The sequence below is a fragment of the Amblyraja radiata genome, chromosome 2 (genome assembly GCF_010909765.2).
Source record: "Amblyraja radiata isolate CabotCenter1 chromosome 2, sAmbRad1.1.pri, whole genome shotgun sequence".
Taxonomy (NCBI): Eukaryota; Metazoa; Chordata; class Chondrichthyes; order Rajiformes; family Rajidae; genus Amblyraja; species Amblyraja radiata.
In genome coordinates, this window is record NC_045957.1 from 83,105,302 (window position 1) to 83,130,808 (window position 25,507).

The following is a 25,507-nucleotide window of genomic DNA, read 5'->3' on the forward strand; positions in this document are numbered from 1 at the left end:
AAAGTGGGGTTACGTTTGCTACCCGCCAATCCTCAGGAACTACTCCAGAATCTAAAGAGTTTTGAAAGATTATTACTAATGCATCCACTATTTCTGGAGCTACTTCCTTAAGTACTCTGGGATGCAGCCTATCTGGCCCTGGGGATTTATCGGCCTTTAATCCATTTAATTTACCCAACACCACTTCCCGGCTAACCTGGATTTCACTCAATTCCTCCAACTCCTTTGACCCGCGGTCCCCTGCTATTTCCGGCAGATTATTTATGTCTTCCTTAGTGAAGACGGAACCAAAGTAGTTATTCAATTGGTCCGCCATATCCTTGTTCCCCATGATCAACTCACCTGTTTCTGACTGCAAGGGACCTACATTTGTTTTAACTAATCTCTTTATTTTCACATATCTATAAAAACTTTTGCAGTCAGTTTTTATGTTCCCTGCCAGTTTTCTTTCATAATCTATTTTTCCTTTCCTAATTAAGCCCTTTGTCCTCCTCTGCTGGTCTCTGAATTTCTCCCAGAGATAATATATATAAGCATCTGGATAAACAGGGTTTGATTAGGAACAGTCAACATGGATTTGTGCCTGGAAGGTCATGTTTGACTAATCTTCTTGAATTTTTTGAAGAGGTTACTCGGGAAATTGATGAGGGTAAAGCAGTGGATGTTGTATATATGGACTTCAGTAAGGCCTTTGACACGGTTCCTCATGGAAGGTTTTTAAAATGATAAGAGGGATAGACAGAGTTGACGTGGATAAGCTTTTCCCACTGAGAGTAGGGAAGATTCAAACAAGAGGACATGACTTGAGAATTAAGGGACAGAAGTTTAGGGGTAACATGAGGGGGAACTTCTTTACTCAGAGAGTGGTAGCTGTGTGGAATGAGCTTCCAGTGAAGGTGGTGGAGGCAGGTTCGATTTTATCATTTAAAAATAAATTGGATTGTTATATGGACGGGAAAGGAATGGAGGGTTATGGTCTGAGTGCAGGTAGATGGGACTAGGGGAGAATACGTGTTCGGCAGGGCCAACTAGAAGGGCCAACATGGCCTGTTTCCGTGCTGTAATTGTTATATGGTTATACTCTCCCCTGCAACCACAGGAGATCAAGTTCAAGTTCAAGTGAGTCTATTGTCATGTGTCCCTGTATAGGACAATGAAATTCTTGCTTTGCTTAAGCACACAGAACATTGTAGGCATTTACTACAAAACAGATAAGTGTGTCCATATACCATAATATAAATATATACACGCATGAATAAATAAACTGATAAAGTGCAAATAACAGAAAATGGGTCATTAATAATCAGAGTTTTGTCCGAGCCAGGTCCGAGTAAGTAAGTAAGTAAGTAAATAAGTAAGTAAGTAAGTAAGTAAGTAAGTAAGTAAGTAAGTAAGTAAGTAAGTAAGTCAGTAAGTCAGTAAGTCAGTAAGTCAGTAAGTCAGTAAGTCAGTCAGTCAGTCAGTCAGTCAGTCAGTCAGTCAGTCAGTCAGTCAGTCAGTCAGTAAGTAAGTAAGTAAGTAAGTTTTATTTATATAGCATGTTTTAAGTGTGTGTGTGTGTGTGTGTGTGTGTGTGTGTGTGTGTGTGTGTGTGTGTGTGTGTGTGTGTGTGTGTGAATTTTTTGCTCTGTCTCGTTTATTATATTGTTTACGGTGTATTATGTTGACATATTCTGTTGTGCTTGGCTGCAGGTAAGTAAGTAAGTAAGTAAGTAAGTAAGTAAGTAAGTAAGTAAGTAAGTAAGTAAGTAAGTAAGTAAGTAAGTAAGTAAGTAAGTAAGTAAGTAAGTAAGTAAGTAAGTAAGTAAGTAAGTAAGTAAGTAAGTAAGTAAGTAAGTAAGTAAGTAAGTAAGTAAGTAAGTAAGTAAGTAAGTAAGTAAGTAAGTAAGTAAGTAAGTAAGTTTTATTTATATAGCATGTTTTAAGTCAACTCGCATTGACACCAAAGTGCTTTACATAAAATAGCTAATAAGTTTCCATACCATAGAAAAAGGTTAACAAAAAAATAAAGAAAATGGACACAACACATTTGAAGGGTTTCGGCCCGAAACGTCGCCTATTTCCTTCGCTCCATAGATGCTGCTGCACCCGCTGAGTTTCCCCAGCAATTTTGTGTACCTACAACACATTATAGTTCAACACAAACGTCCCCCCACAGCAGAATCAAAATTTTCCACTGTGGGGAAAGGCACCAGAAAGTTAAGTCCTCTTCCGTGCTGTAATTGTTATATGGTTATACTCTCCCCTGCAACCACAGGAGATCAAGTTCAAGTTCAAGTGAGTCTATTGTCATGTGTCCCTGTATAGGACAATGAAATTCTTGCTTTGCTTAAGCACACAGAACATTGTAGGCATTTACTACAAAACAGATAAGTGTGTCCATATACCATAATATAAATATATACACGCATGAATAAATAAACTGATAAAGTGCAAATAACAGAAAATGGGTCATTAATAATCAGAGTTTTGTCCGAGCCAGGTCCGAGTAAGTAAGTAAGTAAGTAAGTAAGTAAGTAAGTAAGTAAGTAAGTCAGTAAGTCAGTCAGTCAGTCAGTCAGTCAGTCAGTCAGTCAGTCAGTCAGTCAGTCAGTCAGTCAGTCAGTCAGTCAGTAAGTAAGTAAGTAAGTAAGTAAGTAAGTAAGTAAGTTTTATTTATATAGCATGTTTTAAGTGTGTGTGTGTGTGTGTGTGTGTGTGTGTGTGTGTGTGTGTGTGTGTGTGAATTTTTTGCTCTGTCTCGTTTATTATATTGTTTACGGTGTATTATGTTGACATATTCTGTTGTGCTTGGCTGCAGGTAAGTAAGTAAGTAAGTAAGTAAGTAAGTAAGTAAGTAAGTAAGTAAGTAAGTAAGTAAGTAAGTAAGTAAGTAAGTAAGTAAGTAAGTAAGTAAGTAAGTAAGTAAGTAAGTAAGTAAGTAAGTAAGTAAGTAAGTAAGTAAGTAAGTAAGTAAGTAAGTAAGTAAGTAAGTAAGTAAGTAAGTAAGTAAGTAAGTAAGTAAGTAAGTAAGTAAGTAAGTAAGTAAGTAAGTAAGTAAGTAAGTAAGTAAGTAAGTAAGTAAGTAAGTAAGTAAGTAAGTAAGTAAGTAAGTAAGTAAGTAAGTAAGTAAGTAAGTAAGTAAGTAAGTAAGTAAGTAAGTAAGTAAGTAAGTAAGTAAGTAAGTAAGTAAGTAAGTAAGTAAGTAAGTAAGTAAGTAAGTAAGTAAGTAAGTAAGTAAGTAAGTAAGTAAGTAAGTAAGTAAGTAAGTAAGTAAGTAAGTAAGTAAGTAAGTAAGTAAGTAAGTAAGTAAGTAAGTAAGTAAGTAAGTAAGTAAGTAAGTAAGTAAGTAAGTAAGTAAGTAAGTAAGTAAGTAAGTAAGTAAGTAAGTAAGTAAGTAAGTAAGTAAGTAAGTAAGTAAGTAAGTAAGTAAGTAAGTAAGTAAGTAAGTAAGTAAGTAAGTAAGTAAGTAAGTAAGTAAGTAAGTAAGTAAGTAAGTTTTATTTATATAGCATGTTTTAAGTCAACTCGCATTGACACCAAAGTGCTTTACATAAAATAGCTAATAAGTTTCCATACCATAGAAAAAGGTTAACAAAAAAATAAAGAAAATGGACACAACACATTTGAAGGGTTTCGGCCCGAAACGTCGCCTATTTCCTTCGCTCCATAGATGCTGCTGCACCCGCTGAGTTTCCCCAGCAATTTTGTGTACCTACAACACATTATAGTTCAACACAAACGTCCCCCCACAGCAGAATCAAAATTTTCCACTGTGGGGAAAGGCACCAGAAAGTTAAGTCCTCTTCCTCTGAAACACCCAAGGTCGGGGCCCATTTGTGGCCTTGCAGCCAGTCCGATGATTTTCAGGGCCCTCTTGCTGTGAAAGATGGAACTCTGGCGTTGGGTGAAACAATTCCTCAAGCGCCTGTCCCTTTACCTCCCCCCTCGACTCCATCCAAGGACCCCGACAGTCTTTTCAGGCGAGGCAGAGGTTCACTTGCACCTCCCCCGCTGTTCCAGGTGTCAACTCCTGAACATTGGCGAGACCAAGTGCAGGCTCGGCGATCGTTTCGCTGAGCACCTCCGATCAGTCCGCCTTAACCTATCTGATCTCCCAGTTGCTCAGCACTCCCTCTCCCATTCCCAATCTGACCTTTCTGTCCTGGGCCTCCTCCATTGTCAGTGAGGCCCAGCGCAAATTGGAAGAACAGCACCTCATATTTCGCATGGGTAGCTTACACCCCAGTGGTATGAACATTGGCTTCTCTAACTTCAAATAGCCCTTGCTTTTCCTCACTCTCCATCCACTCCCCCTGTCTAATTCTCACACCAGTCTTACTGTCTCCGACTACATTCTATCTCTGCCCCGCATACTCTCCTGACATCTGTCTGAAGAAGGGTCTCGACCCAAAACATCACCCATTCCTTCTCTCCAGAGATGCTGCTTGTCCTGCTGAGTTACTCCAGCATTTTGTGTCTACCGGAGTCACTGCTTCAAAACGGCAGCAGCATCATCAGAGACCTATACCACCCTGCCCACACAATCATTTCACCCCTACCATCGGGAAGAAGGTACAGGAGCCTGAAAACTGCAACGGCCAGGTTCAGAAACAGCTTCTTCCCTACAGCCATTAGGCTATTAAACACTACAACCTGCAAATAAGCTCTGAACTACATAGACTATTATTGCACTGTTAATGTTTGTTTGTTTTCTGTGTGTGTGTGTGTGTGTGTGTGTGTGTGTGTGTGTGTGTGTGTGTGTGTGTGTGTGTGTGTGTGTGTGTGTGTGTGTGTGTGTGTGTGTGTGTGTCTGTGTGTAAACATACACACACTGAATATTTTGCTCTGTCTCGTCTATTATATTGTTTACGGTGTATTATGTTGACATATTCTGTTGTGCTTGGCTGCAGGTAAGAATTTAATTGCTCTACCAGACATATGACAATAATACACTCTTGACAATTCACACATCTTCTATCCATATGTCACACTATTTGTCTTTTCATCTCTGGTCTTTGTTCAACCCTCGCTCACCTGGATCCAAGAAGAAGAAAATTTTGTATGGCTATGGAGAAGATGCAGTGGAATAAACAATTGCATTGGGTCATGTTACGAAGAAAACTTTTAGATGAAAAAGGGCATTGAAAAAAACTGTGCTGCAAGTGCAACCCCCTCCGGAAACAACTTCACAGTAAAAACACAAGTATGCTTCCTCCCACAACATATTATTATCAAGCAAAATCATTGATGAATGTTGAAAATCACCTTAGCATGCAGCGTTGAGATATTTATGATTCAAAGCAAGGGGCACGCATCTACTGTTACCTAAGCTGTGCAATTTTCCATAATTGCGGTAAGTTTCAATATAAGCTGCTTTCAATGTTTATTTTTAAAAGATGCATTTAAAATATTCATTAGAATATGCATTTAAAACTGTGCATTAAATAAATTAAAATGAAATAATATATTAAAATGAAATAAATGACATTAGGAATGATAAAGTACTTTGTGTTCACACAAAGTGTGAATAACATTTTACAATAAAAATGTTAGCATAAGTACTTATCATGTCACAGTACATAAAAAGTCTCTGTGCTCTGTGCTTTATTTCAGGTCTATTCTGCTGATCCCGTTCTGGTGCCTAATTATGGAATATATTTATTTTGATGATTTTAATTTTTATGAAACCAGCACATTTTCTGATAATTTTACGTTCTGTGATAATTCTGAAGTTAAAGATTTTAAGAGAGTTTACGTTCCCAGTTTATATGCAATCATATTTCTGGCAGGGCTTCTGGGCAATTCTTTGGTCATCGTGACTAAGGTTCTTTATGAGAAGCTGAAGACCATGACAGATATCTACATGATGAATCTAGCAATTGCTGATTTGATCTTACTTTGCACCTTGCCACTATGGGCAGTTGCTGCATATAATGAATGGACTTTTGGAACTGTTATGTGCAAGGTTGTGACTGGTGTGTACACTGTCAACTTCAATAGCTGTATGCTTATACTTACCTGTGTGGCAGTAAACAGGTATCATGCCATTGTTCAAGCAACAAAAATGCCTAAAAATAAAAGAACGCATGGTATGTTCATTTGTGCAGCAGTTTGGGTGCTTGCAATCATCCTGGCCCTTCCAGAATTTATATTAAGTGAAACAATTTCTGATGAATCTGGAAAAACTGAGTGCATTATGAACTATCCGCCTAATTCAAACAACACCATTGAAATAGGAGTTCGTGTTACACAGATGACAGTGGGATTTTTGATACCATTTGTGACAATGATCATTTGCTACACAATCATCACAATAACTCTGCTCAAAGCTAAGGGCTTTCAAAAACATAAATCGTTGAAGATTATTGCTGCAGTTGTAATTGTATTCATGATCTGTGAGCTCCCATACAATATTGCACTCTTGCTGCTAACTGTGCAGATCACCAGTAAAGAAAAAACGAGTTGTGAATACAATACATATATAGCCTATGCAATTATTGTAACAGAGAGCATTGCCTATATCCACTGCTGCCTGAATCCTATTCTGTATGTATTTCTTGGAGTGAAGTTTAGAAACAATTTTTTGAAGATTTTAAAAGATGTTGGGTGTGTTAGTCAGAAACAATTGCATGGGTATCTGAAAACTGAGTGTGAAACATCACAGCAGAGAACATGTGTAAGTGAAACTACTATGTATCCTTTGTAAAGTATTCTGTATATATCAGTATTGTAATTGAACTTTATAAAAAATGGTTTTAGAATTCCTTAAGAATGTTCATAGTCTCCTGTTTCATAAATAAAACATGAATTTCTAATTCTGATCCCCTTTTTCTCTTTCACTTAGTATAGACTATAATCCATTTATTTTAAGCAGTGGCACAGTGGTAGAGTTGCTGCCTTACAGCACAAGAGACCTGGTTTCAAACCTCCCTGTGGCCACGTGGGTTTTCTCTAGGTGCTCCGGTTTCCTCTCACATACCAAAGACATGCAGGATTGTTGGCTAATTGACCTCTGTAAATTGTCCCTAGACTGTAGGGTAGAACTAATGTATGGGGTCATCGCTGGTCGGCACAAACTCAGTGAGCCCAAGGGCCTGTTTCCATGCTGTGTCTCTAAACCAGCATTTCTCAACCGGGGCTCCATGAAACGCAAGGGTTTTGTGAGAGGTCGCTAGGGGTTCCGAAAGAAATAGTGATAAATAGGTTTAAGAAAGAACTGCAGACGCTGGAAAAATCGAAGGTAGACAAAAATGCTGGAGAAACTCAGCGGGTGAGGCAGCAACTATGGAGCGAAGGAATAAGTGACGTTTCGGGTCGAGATCTTTCTTCAGATAAATAGGTTAATCATCTGTAAATGTATTTTTGGCAGACAAAAATGCTGGAGAAACTCAGCGGGTGAGGCAGCATCAATGGAGCGAAGGAAATAGGCGACGTTTCAGGTCGAGATCCTTCTTCCTTTGATCCATAGATGCTGCCTCACCCGCTGAGTTTCTCCAGCATCTTTGTCTACCTTCGATTTTCCAGCATCTGCAGTTCCTACTTAAATGTATTTTTGAGTCATTTTTGTGCTATACACATACGGCATATTTTTGGAAATTTATTGGGTATTATAATAAAGTCTTCAACCTGTTATATCATTTAAAATCTAATAATCATAGGGAATATATTTAGTGACGTCTATACGGCGCCAGTGTGAAACGGCCTTGAGTGATCAGTGGACAGGAGCTGTACGTGGCGGATTTGTGTATCATCAAGTTACTCACTCGAGTATAGACACATGCACGGTCTCCATCAATCCTGTCTGTGCTTCCTGACATGCAGGTACAGTCCCTCATTCACCCAAGTTATTTAGTAATTTTTACCCATCATTTTGGGATGTTATATACATTTTTTTAATGTAAGCATGTTCATGTTTATTTTTGTTAGTTTATCAAAAGTTTATTTCTGTATGCTTTGTCAGTTTATGAAACATTTGTGTGTTGATTTTCCCTCTCTCTCTCTCCTCCAAGGTTAGTTCTGTTTGCCTTTATTTGCTGAAATTTGAACAAGCAGTTTGATTTCGGAATTTGATTGCATTGTCAATAAACTTGAGAAAAATGTGTTATTTTTTGTTTAAACCTGTTATCAGAAAAATATATTATGTTTGCCTTATGAACTTTAGGTTTATGAAAGAGATAGACAGAGATTAATAAATATATATTATGATTTTTATGTAGGGGTTCCCTGAGACATGAAAATTATTTCAAGGTTCCTCAAGGGTAAAATGGTTTTGAAACGCTGCTTTAAACAGTGTAAAAAATTGCTTACCAATTGCTTATCAGTAAGAAGCACATACATGAAATGTTTCCCTGGAATATAAACAAAATTAAAAATGTTTTTCAAGAAAATGACCTACTTCTCAGAGGGAGAAGATTGGACTTTATTACCTTCCGTCACATGGAATGCAGGGAGACGCTGTGATGGATGTTTATGTTAAATTTTATTTCATGTGGCTGTGTGCTTTTCACTTAGTATGGCTGTATGGCAACTCAAATTTCACTGTGCCTTAATTGGTACGTGACAATAAACTGAAACCTTGAAACCTTCAACTAAATTTTACATTGAACTCAAAATACTTCCTGAACACCTAGTGTTTTCTTCACACCATCTCTCTACAAATAAACAAGAAGAAATGGCTGGTTGGTTTTGGGAGATTACAATCTAGAGAAGCAATAACAATCAGAACAACTATTAACCAGTCTTCATCAGTAAATAATCAGATAAAACTATTAACCAGTCTTCAAGAACTGTTTCAAAATGTAATCTGCAAACGGTAATCAATTTTGAAATTAAATGTTCAGCTGTCAAGAAACTAGCATAACTACTTACAGAGAGAGCAAGCTACCAGCTCACAGCAGGAAACCACCAAAGAAAACCAGTGTGGAAATTGCCATGACTATTGGACTGCGGTTTTGTGTTCAGAAACTTTTAGACTCTGTGATCTACTTTGTCCCAATAAAGATGTTTGAATATGAAGAGGGGCTCGTCAATCGCGATGTACTCCCATTTTATATATGTAATTACACTGGTTATCTAGAAATAAAATGTGGAATTATAACTGCTGAAATCACCTTCAATCATCTGCTGTTATGTTTGTTCTTAAAGAGTATTAAAACCCAATGAACTTTGAGTTCAGAGTAATTCTCCTGGGAGATGCTTCGGCCATGGCTCCTCCTGAAAGTCAGCTTCTACCGAAATGATTTTTTACATGTACAGCTCCAGTCTCCATATGGCATAATGGTCCACATTATCAAGGAAAGTTCAGGGCAACTTCTGGCAAACATCAAAATATGTATGGATTGTAAGTACATTTCTGCCACTTCGAGCACCAAAAGGAGTCGTAAAGCATTCACCAGTATAGATCTGAAGGCCATTTCACAAATAAATAGATGAGAACCCCATCATGTGATTTGATAAAGCTTCCTTGAAACATGTTAAAACAAATTGAATGTGTTACCATGTGCAGATAAGTAGGGTGGAAGTGCCAATTTTAGGGATATTTAACTTAAAGAGGATTGTGATTGTCAAAGGAACCACGGATAAGATTGATTACCCATACACATGGGCCAAAAGAAGTCACGAGAAAGGGCCAGAAGGGGCCACGAAGAAGGAGGCAAAAGGGCCACGGAATAGTTTGGCTAGTCAGATTAAAGAAAATACCAAAGCTTTTTTAAACTATTTTAAAAACAAGAAGATAAAAAGGGAGAAGAAAGGACCATTCAAGGATAACAAAGGGAATTTGTGCTTGGAATCTCAGTATGTAGGCAAGGTACTTTGCATCTGTTTTCACCAAGGAGAAGGACAGTGAGGTCAGTGTGGAGAATACTAATATGCAAGGGTAGTTTGTAATTGAGGAGGTGGTGTCGGTGCTCTTGAAGAGAATTAAGATGGATACATCCCCAGGTTGTATTCCAGGTTATTGAGAGGGGTTCGAGAGAAGATTGGGCAAGCCTTGACGGAGATCTTTCCTTCCTCTCTAGCCACAGGAGTGGGCCCAAAATAATGGAGAGTCAGCCAATGTTACCCTTTATTTAAGAAGGGAAGTAGAGAGAATCCAGGAAATTATAGGCCAGTGAGCCTCATGTCAGTGGTAGGGAAGCTATTGGAGAGGATTCTTTGGTATAGGATTTGCTCGTGCTTGGAAGAGAATCGATTAATTACAGTCAGCATGGCTTTGTACATGGCAGGCCGTGTCTTATTAACTTTATCAAGTGTTTTTGAGGAGATGACAAAGGTGATCAATGAGGGAGGGCAGTGGATGTTTCCTACGTGGATTTTAGAAAGGCATTTGATAAAGTCTCCCATGGGCAGCAGATGCCGAAAATTAAGCTGCACAGAATTACCAGTGACTTGGGTGTGTGGATTCAGAACTGGCTTAACTAATACTCTACTTCCTTACAAGGCTTAGGATGTTTGGCATGTCCCCCACAACTCTCGCCAACTTCTACAGATGCACCACAGAAAGCATTTTAATGCTGCATCCATCCAAGCTCCGTCCAAGACCGCAGAAAATTGCAGCGAATTGTGGACGCAGCACAGACCATCACACAAACCAACCTCCCTTCTATTGACTCCATTTATACCTCACGTTGCCTCGGCAAGGCCAGCAGCATAATCAAGGATGATTTTCCCCCAGGCCACTCCCTCTGCTCCCCTCTCCCATCAGGCAAAAGGAATAAAAGTGTGAAAACGCACACCTCCAGATTCAGGGACAGTTTCTTCATCCTACAACAACACTTCTTCCCACCCTGCTTCCTGTAAGGACTCCATCCCCTACTCCCAATTCCTCCGCCTACGCCGCATCTGCTCCCAGGATGAGGCGTTCCACACCAGGGCATCTGAAATGTCCTCATTCTTCAGGGAACAGGGGTTCCCCTCCTCCACCATAGATGAGGCTCGCACCAGGGTCTCTTCCATACCTCGCAACACTGCTCTCTCTCTCCCCATCCCCCCACTCGCAACAAGGGCAGAGTCTCCCTAGTCCTCACCTTTCACCCCACCAGCCGTCACATACAACAGATAATCCTACGTCATTTTCGCCACCTCCAACGTGACCCCACCACTCGCCACATCTTCCCATCTCCCCCCATATCTGCCTTCCGCAAAGACCACTCCCTCCGCAACTCCCTTGTCAATTCTTCCCTTCCCTCCCGTACCACCCCCTCCCCGGGCACTTTCCGTTGCAACCGCAAGAAATGCAACACCTGTCCCTTTACCTCCCCCCTCGACTCCATTCAAGGACCCAAGCAATCGTTCCAGGTGAGACAGAGGTTCACCTGTATCTCCTCAAACCTCATCTACTGCATCCGCTGCTCTAGATGTCAGCTGATCTACATCGGTGAGACTAAGCGGATGTTGGGCGATCGTTTCGCCGAACACCTCCGCTCGGTCCGCAAGAACCTACCTGACCTCCCGGTGGCTCAGCACTTCAACTCCCCCTCCCATTCCCCGTCCGACCTCTCTGTCCTGGGTCTCCTCCATGGCCAGAGTGAGCAACACCGGAAATTGGAGGAACAGCACCTCATATTCCGCTTGCGGAGTCTGCATCCTGCGGCATGAACATTGAATTCTCCCAATTTTGTTAGCCCTTGCTGTCTCCTCCCCTTCCTCAGCCCTCGGGCTGTCTCCTCCCATCCCTCAGCCCTCGGGCTGCTCCTCCTCCTTTTTCCTTCCTTCTCCCCGCCACCCCCTATCAGTCTGAAGAAGGGTTTCGGCCCGAAACGTTGCCTATTTCCTTCGCTCCATAGATGCTGCTGCACCCGCTGAGTTTCTCCAGCTTTTTTGTGTACCTTCGATTTTCCAGCATCTGCAGTTCCTTCTTAAACACATAGGTCATAGAGTCAGGCTTGTGTTCATAGGTCAGGTCAGTGGATTTAAGAGTCAAGTCAAGTCACAGAAAGTTTATTGTAAGGTGGGTGGCTGTTTGTCAGGTTGGAGGCCAGTGACAAGTGGGGTGCCACAGGGATCTGTGTTGGGTCCACTGTTGTTTGTCATGTACATCAATGATCTGGATGATGGTGTGGTAAATTGGATTAGTAAGTATGCAGATGATACTAAGATAGGTGGTGTTGTGGATAATGAAGTAGATTTTCAAAGTCTACAGAGAGATTTATGCCAGTTGGAAGAGTGGGCTGAAAGATGGCAGATGGAGTTTAATGCTGATAAGTGTGAGGTGCTACATCTTGGCAGGACAAATCAAAATAGGATGTACATGGTAAATGGTAGCGAATTGAGGAATGCAGTTGAACAGAGGGATCTAGGAATAACTGTGCACAGTTCCCTGAAGGTGGAATCTCATGTAGATAGGATGGTAAAGAAAGCTTTTGGTGTGCTGGCCTTTATAAATCAGAGCATTGAGTATAGAAGTTGGGATGTAATGTTAAAATTGTACAAGGCATTGGTGAGGCCAATTCTGGAGTATGGTGTACAATTTTGGTCGCCTAATTATAGGAAGGATGTCAACAAAATAGAGAGAGTACAGAGGAGATTTACTAGAATGTTGCCTGGGTTTCAGCAACTAAGTTGCAGAGAAAGGTTGAACAAGTTAGGATCTTTATTCTTTGGAGCGCAGAATGTTAAGGGGGGACTTGATAGAGGTCTTTAAAATGATGAGAGGGATAGACAGAGTTAACGTGGATAAGCTTTTCCCACTGAGAGTAGGGAAGATTCAAACAAGAGGACATGACTTGAGAATTAAGGGACAGAAGTTTAGGGGTAACATGAGGGGGAACATCTTTACTCAGAGAGTGGTAGCTGTGTGGAATGAGCTTCCAGTGAAGTTGGTGGAGGCAGGTTCGATTTTATCATTTAAAAATAAATTGGATAGTTATATGGACGGGAAAGGAATGGATGGTTATGGTCTGAGTGCAGGTAGATGGGACTAGGGGAGAATATGTGTTCGGCACGGACTAGAATGGCCGAGATGGCCTGTTTCCGTGCTGTAATTGTTATATGGTTATATGGTCATGTGTCCCAGATAGGACAATGAAATTCGTGGTTGCTGCAGCACAACGGAATATCGTAAGCATAAATACAAAACAGTTCAGTGTGTCTATATAGCATAGACCACACATATACACATAAATAAACAGATAAAGTGCAAAAGGTTGTTACAGTTCAGACTGTTTGTTGGCGAGTTTAATAGCCTGATGGCTGTGGGGAAGCAGCTGTTCCTGAACCTGGATGTACCAGATTTCAGGCTCCTGTACCTTCTACCCGATGGTAGCAGAGAGATGAGTGCATGGCCAGGATGGTGTGGGTCCTTGATGATGTTGGCAGCCTTTTTGAGGCAGCGACTGCGATAGATCCCTTCGATGGTGGGGAGGTCAGAGCCGATGATGGACTGGGCAGTGGTCACAACTTTCTGCATTCTTTTCTGCTCCTGGACGCTCAAGTTGCCGAACCAAGCCACGATGCAACCAGTCAGCATGCTCTCTACTGTGCACCTGTAGAAGTTCGAGAAAGTCCTCTTTGACATACCGACTCTCCGTAATCTTCTCAGGAATTAGAGGCGTTGATGTGCTTTCTTTATAATTGTGCTGGGACCAGGAAAGATCTTCGGAAATGTGTACGCCCAGGAATTTGAAGTTCTTGACTCTTTCCACCATCATCCCGTTGATATAAATGGGATTGTGGGTCCCTATGCTACCCCTTCCAAATTCCACAATCAGTTCCTTATTTTTGCTAGTGTTGAGAGCCAGCTGGCACCATTTGGTTAATCGGTCGATCTCACTTCTACACTCTGACTCGTCCCCATCAGTGATTTGTCCCAACACAGTAGTGTTGTCGGTGAACTTGATGATGCAGTTCGCACTATGTCTGGCTACACAGTCATGAGTATAGAGTGAGTACAGCAGAGGGCTGAGCACGCAGTCTTGAGGTGCTCCCATGCTGATTGTTATTGAGGATGATACATTTCCACCAATACGGACACTGTGGTCTGTGGATGAGGATCCAATTACAGAGGGATGATTGTATTTAATGCCGAGCTGTAGTCAATGATTAACAGCCTGACATATGAGTTTTTGTTGTCCAAGTGGTCCAGAACGGAGTGGAGGGCCAGTGAGATCGCATGCACCGTTGATCTGTTGTGGCGGTAAGCGAACAGCAGTGGGTCGAGGTTCTTGTCGAGGTAGGGGTTGATATGCGCCCTAATCAACCTCTCAAAGCACTTCATCACCACAGTGCCATTGGTCGATAGTCATTGAGGCACGTCACCTTACTCTTCTTGGGCACCGGTATTATTTATGCCCTTTTAAAGCAGATGGGAACCTCAGACCTCAGAAGTTAGAGGTGGAAAATGTCTGTAAAAACTCCCGCCAGTTGGTCCGCACAGGTTTTTAGAACACGACCGAGTATGCCATCAGGTCCAGGCACTTTCCGAGGGTTCACCCCCCTGAAGGATCTTCTGACGTCGGCCACTGTGACTGAAATACCATCACGGCGAATGGGGGCTCGGGAAGGCACATCAGTGTTTCCCCTATTTTCCCCTATTTTCCCTATCAAAACGCATTGAGCTTCGCTGACAATTGAGCTGCTTTCTGATTTTGCCTTGTGGGAGGTAGGATGGCATTCAATCCCCGCCACAGTTGCCGAACATCCGTCTCATTCTCCAGCTTGGAGCAGAAATCTCTTTTGGCCTTTTTAATGGCCTTACCAAGGTCGTATCTAGACTTCTTGTAGACCTCTGTATCTCCCGACCTGAATGCCTGGGATCTGGACTTCAAAAGAGTGCGGATCTCATGGTTCATCCAAGGCTTCTGGTTAGGAAACATTCGCAAGGTTTTTGCTGGGATGCAGTCCTCCACACATTTCTTAATGAAGTCTGTGACGACTGGGGCGTATTCATTCAGGTCCGTTGCCGAGTCCCTGAGTATTGCCCAGTCTACAGACTCCAAACAGTCCTGTAGTTGTTCCTCTTCCCCTCCCAACCAGCTCTGTACAGTCCTCACCTCTGGGGGGAGCGCTCTTCAATTGCTGTCTGTAGGCAGGAAGAAGCAGCACCACAGTATGGTCGGATTTACCGAAGAGAGGGCGAGGGATAGAGCGATAGGCGTCTTTGATGGTCATATAGCAGTGGTCGAGGGTGTTTGATCCTCTGGTGCTGCAGAAGACATCTTGGTAGAAGTTAGGAAGCGATTTCTTCAGGATGGCTTTGTTGAAGTCTCCGGCTAATGTGGTAAATGCCTCTGGGTAAGCTGTCTGGTGCTTGTTGACCACGGCGTGCAGCTTCCCCACTGCCAGATGGACATCAGCCTGGGGTGGGATGTAGACCACGGTCAGGATGATGGAGGTGAATTCCCTCGGTGGGTAGAATGGATGGCACTTCACCAGCAGCTGTTCCAGGTGTGGAGAGCAGGAATTGGATAGGACGGCCACGTCAGAGCGACATGCAGAGTTGACCATGAGGCAGATGCCCCCCTCCTCTCCCTTTTGGCTCCCTTATGCTATGTGGCCCTTGTGGCTAAAGGGATCAGGGGGTATGGAGAGAAGGCAGGTACGGGATACTGAGTTGGATGATCAGCCATGATCATATTGAATGGCGGTGCAGGCTCAAAGGGCCGAATGGCCTACTCCTGCACCTATTTTCTATGTTTCTATGTTTCCCAGATGCCAGTGTACGGTCCATGCAATGGACGGAGAAACCTTCAGGCTGGACTGATGATGGAAGTCATGTTGCAACTTTATGGGACATTAGTTCAGGGTCATTTGGAGTAACACGTGCAGTGCTGGTAGCCCCATGACAGAAAGGATGTGGTGGCTTTGGAAAGTGTACAGAACAGGTTTACCAGAATGATGCTTAGATTAGGGGAAGAGGTTGGACAGACTTGGATTGTTTTCTCTGGAAAGCCAGGGGTTGTAGGGAGACCTGATGGAATTATATAAAATTACGAGAGGCATAGATCAGGTAGACAGTCAAAATACTAGAGGGCATGGCTTTAAGGTGATAGTAGCAACATTTAAAGGAGATGTGTGAGGTAAGTATTTTTAAACAGTGGGTGGTGAGTGTCTGGAATGCACTGTCGGGGGTGGTGATTGAAGCAAATACGCTAGTGGCATTTAAAAGACTTTTGAATAGGCATATGGATATTAGGGAATGGAGGGATGTGAGTTATATGCAGGTAGATAACAGAAAGTCTTGGAATAATGCTCGACACAGACATTGTTGGTCGAAGGGCCTGCACTTTGTCAATATTGATCACGATATATAATTATTATTATGCTAGTACACCATGTTTATATGCAAAGAAAAATCATAATCTCAATTGTAATCTCACACTTGTTCGTTGCTCCGATTCAATTTTAAATGTAACATTGTAGGTTTTACAGGTTATTTTAGATGCCTTTTTCTACTCAATTTGCTATTTACAGCAGCTATCTACACTCTTCCAACCTTTCATTTTTTAAATGCTTCCACCACATTACTTAACAAGACAAGCATCTATTTGGTCTTCTCGTAAAGGTAGAACGAATCTAAGGTGAATAAGAGGCGACCGTGGCTGACAAGGGAAGATGTATAACAAAGCAAAGATGAGCGGGAAGCCAGAGGATTGGGTAACATTTAAAGAACAACAGAAGGTAACTAAAAAGGCAATACGGGGAGAAGGTAAACTAGCCAAGAATATAAAGGAGGATAGTAAGAGCTTCTTTAGGTATGCGAAGTGGAAAAGATTAATTAAGACAAATGTGGGTCCTTTGAAGACAGAAACAGGTGAATTCATTATGGGGAATAAGGAAATGGCGGAGAGTTGAACAGGTACTTTGGTTCTGTCTTCACTAAGGAAGACACAAACAATCTCCCAGAAGTACTAGGTGCCAGAGGATCTAGCGTGACGGAGGAACTGAAGGGAATTCACATTAGTCAGGAAATGGTGTTGGGTAGACTGATGGGACTGAAGGCTGGTAAAACCCCAGGGCCTGATGGTCTGCATCCCAGGGCATTCAAGGAGGTGGCTCCAGAAATCGTGGACGCATTGGTGATCATTTTCCAATGTTCTATAGATTCTGGGTCAGTTCCTGTGGATTGGAGGATAGCTAATGTAACTCCACTTTTTAAGAAAGGAGGGAGAGAGACAACAGGGAATTATAGACCAGTTAGCCTCACATCGGTGGTGGGGAAGATGCTGGTCAATTATTAAAGATGTGATAGCGGCACATTTGGATAGCAGTAACAGGATCGGTCCAAGTCAGCATGGATTTATGAAGGGGAAATCTTGTTTGACTAATCTTTTGGAATTTTTTAAGGATGTAACAAGTAAAATGGATAAGGGAGAGCCAGTGGATGTAGTGTATCTGGACTTTCAGAAAGCCTTTGATAAGGTCCCACACAGGGCAAAATTAGAGCACATGGTATTGGGGGTAGGATATTAACATGGATAGAAAATTGGTTGGCAGACAGGAAACAAAGAGTAGGAATTAATAGGTCCCTTTCAGAATGGCAGGCTAGTGGGTTGCCGCAAGGCTCAGTGCTGAGACTGCAGTTATTTGCAATATATATTAATGATTTAGATGAAGGAATTAAAAGTAACATTAGCAAATTTGCAGATGACACATGGGTGGCTGGGTGAACTATGAAGAGAATGCTATGAGGATGCAGGGTGACTTGGGTAGGTTGGGTGAGTGGGCAGATGCAGTATAATGTGAGGTTATTTACTTTGGTGGAAATAACAAGGCGGCAGATTATTATCTGAATGGTGTCAGATTAGGAAAAGGGGAAGTACAACAAGACATAGGTGTCCTTGTACATTAGTCACTGATAGTAGGCCTACAGACAATGAAGAAAGCTAATGGCATGTTGGCATTCACAATGAGAGGATTTGAGCATAGGAGCAAAGAGGTCCTTCTGTAGTTGTTCAGGGCCCTGGTGAGACCACGCCTGGAGTATTGTGTGCAGTTTTGGTCTCCTAATTTGAGGAAGGAGATTTTTACTATTGAGGGAGTGCTGCGTAGGTTCACGTGGTTAATTCCCAGGATAGAGGGACTGTCATATGATGAAAGAATGGAACGACTGGGCTTGTATTCACTGGAATTTAGAAGGATGAGAGGATATCTTATAGAAACATATAACATTATTAAGGGATTGGACACGCTAGATGCAGGAAACATGTTCCCGATGTTGGGAGAATCCAGAATTGATGTCCACAGTTATAGAATAAGGGGTAGGCTATTTAGAACTGAGATAAGGGAAAGAAAATTCATCCAGAGAGTTGTGAATTTGTGGAATTCTCTGCCTCAGAAGGCAGTGGAGGCCAATTCACTGGATGCATTCAAAAGAAAGTTAGATAGAGCTCTTAGGGCTAGCGGAATCAAGGGATATGGGGAGAAGACAGGAATGGGGTACTGATTGTGGATGATCAGCCATGATCAGACTGAATGGCGGTGCTGGCTCGAAGGGCCGAATGACCTACTCCTGCACCTATTTTCTATGTTTATATTTTACCATCTTTGAAGCCTCAATATTCTATCTACATTGTGGAATTTAAAACCGCTAATATTGCATACATTATTCGCTCAAAATGTTATATCAATAGGGGAAAAAATAGGAGCATGTACTTTCTTTGTTCTAAAAATAAATACAAAGTGCTGGAGTAACTCAGCGGGTCAGGCGCCATCTCTGGATCTCAAAAGAATAGGTGACATTTTAGTAAAACTTTTCACGTTGAAGGTTCCCGACCTAAAACTATCCTTTTTCTCCAGAGATGCTGCCTGATCCGCTGAGTTACCCCAGCACTTTATGTTTATCTTTGGCATAAACCAGCATCCGCAGTTCTTTGGTTCTACTACATTCTCTATTCAGATGTATTTTATAATTCCAGCAAGTCAAAATGCAAAAACACCACTTTTGACTTTCAAGAATATGCCATTTATAACTTTAAATTGCTCATATTTAAATGCCAAAGTATGAACTAATAATTGGAGCAACCGGAGGATAGAAGATGACTAAGAAAAAGATTCAACAACAGATAAAAGGACTTAACACCTACTAAAGTAGGACCTACTCATATCACAAAACCACAACATTTGACAGAACTACAAACCTCGTTAGAGCAGAGATGGTTAGTCCTCTTTAGAGCAGAGATGGTTAAGGGGAAATGTCAGGACCATGATAAGTATTTATGCAAAGAAGTACAAAATAGAAATTATTTTTAGTGAGAAGAGCAACGATAGCCAGAGGACACAAGATGAATTTGCAAGGGAATTAGAGAGAAGGTGGAAAATCATTGAGCAGAGAATAGAGGAAATGGATGTCATCAAATTCAATTTCATGCCACATGCACATTTGCAAAGTCTTTTCTAAGGAGCAAATAAGTGATTCATTTACAATATGATGATGGCACAGATATCATGAATTAGAAATGTATCCCTTTGGGTCATTTTTGTTTGCTGAGCAGTCAACCAAACAAACAGTATTCCATACCGAAATGCATTCACACTAGGAGAGCCTGACACAGTCTTACAAGAGGGAATATCACAGCAACCCAACAACAATCTAAATCAGTAATATTTGTTGCTTTTTAGAGCACCTCGCGCACATTTATACTGAATCACAAAGTGCTAAATGGCTGGATGGCCCAAGCAAGGAATCAAGGGATATGGGGAAAAAGCAGGAACAGGGTACTGATTTTTGATGATCAGCCATGATCATATTGAATGGCTGTGCTGGCTAGAAGGGCCGAATGGCCTACTTCTGCACTTATTTTTCTATGTAGCTAATAAGGGGTAGGCCATGTAGGACTGAAATGAGGAACTACTTTTTCACCCAGAGAGTTGTGAATCTGTGGAATTCTCTGCCACAGAAGGCAGTGGAGGCCAATTCACTGGATGTTTTCAAGAGAGTTAGATATAGCTCTTAGGGCAAACTGAATCAAGGGATATGAGGAGAAAGCACGAACGGGGTACTGATTTTGGATGATCAGCCATGATCATATTGGGTACCACACCAGGTACACAAAAAAGCTGGAGAAACTCAGCGGGTGCAGCAGCATCTATGGAGCATCTATGCTGCACCCGCTGAGTTTCTCCAGCTTTTTTGTGTACCTTCGATTTTCCAGCATCTGCAGTTCCTTCTTAAACATCATATTGGGCTTAATGGTCTGCTGTACATATTTTCTATGTTTCTACTTAAAACCAAAGACCTGGCAATGAGAGGCGTTCAAAGTTTTTTCATTTTCGACTGGTACTTCATTTCTAATTTGTTTTATCGCATGTAACAGCACACTGAAAAAAATCACTATTTACTGAGACATTTTGTTGATCTTGTATGTATTGTCTGACTGCATTCCATGAACTAGATACCAGCCAGCAGTAAAAAATAAACCGCAAATCATGCCATGTACGAAAAATATGATTATTCAGACTTTTGCCTTTACAACAGGTAACTTACGTGTAGGAAGGAACTGCAGATGCTTGTTTAAACCGAAGATAGGCACAAAAAGCTGGAGTGACTCAGCACCTCTGAAGAAAAGGATTAGGTGAATCTTCAGGTCGAGACCATTCTTCAAACTTCTGTATTTCAGTATTTGTTCTGTGTGAAACCAAAGACACCAGGTGCTGGAGTAACTCAGTGGGCCAGGCAGCATCTCTGCAGAGCATGGAAAGGCAACATTTTGGGGTTGGGCCCCTTAGTCAGACTAATGGGAGACGGGGGGGGGGGGGTGGGGGGGAAAGTTGCTGGAGCCCCGGGCATGCGGACTGTCGAGTCGAGGTATTTACCAACAGTGTTGGTAGAGGCACCGGTCTGGAGACAGGCAAGCTTGTGATCCTTTGTAGAATCCAGGTAGGCGAGGAAGCGTTTGTTGAGGGCGTGGATCTGGTGTCGAATTAAGTACAGTTGGGGTCCATTGCAGGTCTGGGTGAGTGAGGCCCAGAGAGTCAGAGCGAGGATCTGCTGGTGCCGGCACATCGCAGCCAGTGTAGAACGCAGGGCACAGAAAGGGAACTGTTGTGAAAAGTGGCAGATCGACTGTCGGAACCTGTAATCTGGGTTGGGTCCAAACTGGTAGGTCTGGAACATGAGCTGGAATCCACGAGGTAGAAGATGGAGGTGCAGGCAAGCACCGAGAAAACAAACGTGGTCGTAGAGCCGGAGAGCAGGAGTAATCACAGAGGGGGACTACTCTGACTACATCTCTGTTTGCTTTGTTATTAACTTCTCCTAGCTAACAATGATCTATTCTATATTTTCCCTAATCTGCATTCTTTGTCCTGTTTTCACACCTTACACTTCCTTATCTATGCGATCCCTCTCCCCTTACATCAACACCACCCATTCCTTGTCTCCAGAGATGCAGCCTGTCCCTTCAGGTTTAGTTTAGTTTAGAGATACAGCGTGGAAACAGGCCCTTCGGGTCCGCGCCGATCAGTGATCCCCACATTAACACCATTAGGACAATTTACATTAATACCAAGCCAATTAACCTACAAACCTGCACGTCTTTGGAGTGTGGGAGGAAACCAAAGGTCTCGGAGAAAACCCACGCAAGTCACGGGGAGAACGTAAAAACTCCGTACAGAATCTCAGAAATAAAAAAGTAAAAATGCATAAAATAGGAATCAGGTTGTATATTACGTGAGCTTTTTTTATTGAACATGTGAGGCATGAATGAACACTGCAGGCAAATCAGAGCACGACCTTCAGTGAATTGAAGGGCCCGAGGCATTTAATTGGGGAACACTCGGTTAGTTTTCATGGGAACACTCTCCACCACGCATTTTCTTATGAAGTCGGTAACAACCGTAACGTATTCATTCAGGCCCATTGCCGAGTCCTTGAAGTCTACTGACTTCAAGCAGTCCCGGACAATAGTCACATAATATTCAATTTCATTTGCAGCTCCTCAACAATCCATGCATATAGTAACACCTGATAAGTGGCAAATAGCATTCACACCACAAGTGTCAGGTAATGTCCATCTCCATCAAGATAGGAACTAATCATCTACCCATTATATTAAATAGTATTTTCATCACTATGTCCCCCATCTCTAATCTAAACACCTTCAAGATTAACAGCATCTTGATGACAAATCCAGGACAATGCAGTTTGTTTGTTAAATTTAGCTCTTAGGGCTAAGGGAATCAAGGGATATGTGGAAAAAGCCAGAACGGGAAACTGATTTTGGATGATCAGCCATGATCATATTGAATGGGTTGGCTTGAAGGACCGAATGGCCTTCCACTGCACCTATTTTCTATGTTTCTATGCTTGATCAATACCCCAAATGTTACACTAAATATTCCCTCCATACTGGCTCATAGTATCTGAACCATGTACAAATGCTCTAAATATTGGCAACTCTAACAGCACCTCCCAAAGCAACAACTACCAGCAAGGAGGACAATGACTTTAGGCACATGTAAACATTTTAAGAAGGGCAGAGATGATAAGCCAGGGAACAACAGATGGATGAGCCCGATGTCAGTGGTGTGAAGGTTATTGGAGGGGATTCTAAGGGACAGAATTTACCAACATTTGGATAGGTAAGACACAAAAAACTGGAGTAACTCAGCAGGATCTCTGGAGAGAAGGAATGGGTGACGTTTTGGGTCGAGACCCTTCACTGATTATGGATAATCAGCATGGGTTTGTGTGCATAGGAAATTTTAAAGAGATTTTTGAAGCAGTCACCAAGAGGATTGATGAGAGCAGGGCAGTGGATGTGGTCCATAAGGAATTTAACAAGGTTGTTGACAGCAGGCTGGTCTGGAAGTTTAGATCAAAGGAATCAAAGGTGAACTGACCTACTGGATTCAAAATTGGCTTGGAAGAAGGAGTCAAAAGGTAGTGTGGAGGGTTGTCCTGATTGGAGGCCTGTGAGGCAATCTTTCCAAATGCTTTCTTCACCACACTGTCCACCTAACTCACCACTTTCAGGGACCATGCACCTGTACTCTATGTTTTGCAACACTCCCCAGGGCCCTATGACATACTGGAAATCTTGACTTGGTTTGATATACCAAAGCACAACACTTCATACTTGTCAGAGTTAAATTGCAATTGCTATTCTTTTGTCTACTTTCCCAACTGACCTAGATCCTGATGTTAAATTAATATCCTTCCTCACTATCAATTTTGGTACCATTTGCAAATTTACAAACAATGTTAACTACTTTTGTCATCCAATTGTTAACGTGGATAACAAACAACAGTCTGCAACACACCACTGGTTACAGTAATTCTGTAAAACCTGGAATATGCAAAAGGCTGCAGATCAGAAACAGATATCTGAGTTTTTGAACATAAATCGCAATATTCTTTTGTTATGTTTATTATCCAGGCTTATTGACGATTACAAATATCTAATTTGAGTAACTGAGTCATTTCCGTTTATCTCATAAACGTTTACTTCTTGTAATGGTGTTATATCTCCATAACCCATATTTCTATAGAAAACAGCTCCGATTATCAAAACTGCACTAATAACTACTTTATATTTTGTTTTCATTATGATTGCAAAATATTTAAACGACTTTATCCCTTTCTTTAAACTTATTTTTTAGAATGTCGATTTTCTATTATTCCACACCAATAGGAGCTACAGTTTAGTTTTTAGTTTAGAGATATAGCTTGGAAACATGCCCTTCGGTCCACCTAGTCCACGCTGACTGACGATCACCGGTACACTCGATCTATCCTACACACTAGGGACAATTTGCAGAAGCCAATTAACCTATAAACCTGCATGTCTTCGAATGGAAACCGGTGCACCCGGAGAAATCCCGCGCGGTCATAGGGAAAACATACAGATAGCACCTGTAGTCAGGATTGAACCCGGGTCTCAGGCGCTGTAAAGCAGCAACTCTACTGCTGCCCCACTGTGCTGCCCTGAATTTGTCAAACATTATATATTAGACTCAAAGGCTTTTTAAAATATTTATTTATACATATTTGTTCTAAATACCTATCGTCTTTACTTGCTCTTTGTACTATGTGTTGATTGTTTCCCTTACTGCTACCTTAAATCTATTTCGTTCATTTCATATTTCAACCAAAGAAAAACCTGACAGGACTAGTTTGGAAAGGATAAGGTGAATGCACAGTATTTTCCCCAGATTGGGTGATGAAGAACGAGAGAGCATAAGTTTAAGGTGAGTGGGGAAAGATTTCCCTTATCTGACAACTGTTTCAGAGGGTGGTGGGTATATGGAACAAGCTGTCAGAGGAAGTAGTTGAGCTGTGTACAACAACAACATTTAAAAGGCTTTTGGAAATAGATAAGAAAGGTTTAAAGGTATGGGGAGCAAACACAGGTAAACGGGACTAGTTTAAAATGGGGCTTCTTGGTCAGCATTGACAAGATGAGGTGAAGGGTTAAATTCCATGCTGTATGACTTTATGACTGAAGGACAAAATCAAAAATGCTGCAAAACGTTGAATGATAAAGCAAAGGTGGCAAATATAAAAGCACAAGGAGGAAATTAAAGGTCACACAGTTCTAGTGAGAAAACAAATGTACATCCTGTCTATCATGCAAACATGCTAAGTGACATTACTGATCAACATGGACATTTTTCAATTGTCAGCATTCATATATTTAATAGCAGACCATCTTTTACGGAATAAATCAAATCACGTCGAGTTTATTGTCATATACACAAGTTTAGTGACAGATCACGGATACTTAGATTCAGTCAACACAAAACATAAATTGTACACAAATTACACACAATTTCCACAAGACAATAAGAAAAGGGAATGGTCAACATTTCGGGTTGAGACCTGAATCATGTAGAAGGTAAAAGCCGCAGCCAAACCACATTTTCGAGCACAGCAGAAAGACCTCGGCACTCATCTGTTGTGTAACCAGCTAAATGCTTTTGTGCTTTCCCCACCCTATTGGTCAAATGGCAGAAATAAATTTACGCGGTAATCCTTTCGCAGATTTTTCAATTTCTTATTACTCTTGATACATGGGTGACATTGGCAAGATTACAATTATTACCCATTCCAGTTATATAATTAGCCTGGCAATAATCACAACAGGCTCTATGATGCAGATAATGTTAGATGGAAGACTCTGCAAAATTTTAATGTAGTAACAAACAAGGAAGAGCATATTGAGCGGTATGTGTTTGAAACAAAATCTGGATGTGATACTGCCTTTCAGAAGATTACAGTATCTTAAAAATTGCTGCTGCTACCCTTCTTCAGCATCATACTGTAACCAGAACTGCAGAAAAAGGGTTTACCCTCACCAATGCATAAACCCACCTGAGGTCTCAACTACAATCTGCAAACCAGTGTTGGACACATCAAAAAACTGGAGGATTTCCACATGAACCATCCCCCACTCCCCATTAGATCTCTTGGATGTTTGAGAACCACCGGTGCACATCAGAGCTTTTCTACACAATGACCCAGAGTTCACTACAAGGATCCAAGATAACTGATATTTCATTAAGTGCAAGGCTCAAGGACAAATCTGAAGAGATCCCGGATATGGTGACACATCACCCAAAGGAATTTACAATGCACACAGCTTGAGAC

At 41.6% G+C, this 25,507-nt stretch overlaps 2 protein-coding genes across 2 annotated transcripts in view; one reads left to right on the forward strand and one right to left on the reverse strand.

Moving 5' to 3' along the window:
* The window catches only part of fyco1 (FYVE and coiled-coil domain autophagy adaptor 1), a 201,563-nt gene that overhangs the window by 63,006 nt on the left and 113,050 nt on the right, over positions 1 to 25,507 (reverse strand). The gene's annotated exons all lie outside the window — the stretch shown is intronic.
* LOC116990989 (C-C chemokine receptor type 9-like) lies at positions 5,162 to 6,952 on the forward strand. Its single transcript, XM_033049238.1, has 2 exons — positions 5,162 to 5,335; positions 5,596 to 6,952. Exon 2 carries the CDS (start codon positions 5,630 to 5,632, stop codon positions 6,686 to 6,688), a length of 1,059 nt encoding a protein of 352 aa, XP_032905129.1. The 5' UTR covers positions 5,162 to 5,335; positions 5,596 to 5,629; the 3' UTR covers positions 6,689 to 6,952.

Excerpts from the sequence above, each read along its gene's own strand:
- LOC116990989 (XM_033049238.1), top strand. The coding sequence starts at position 5,630 with ATGGAATATATTTATTTTGATGATTTTAATTTTTATGAAACCAGCACA.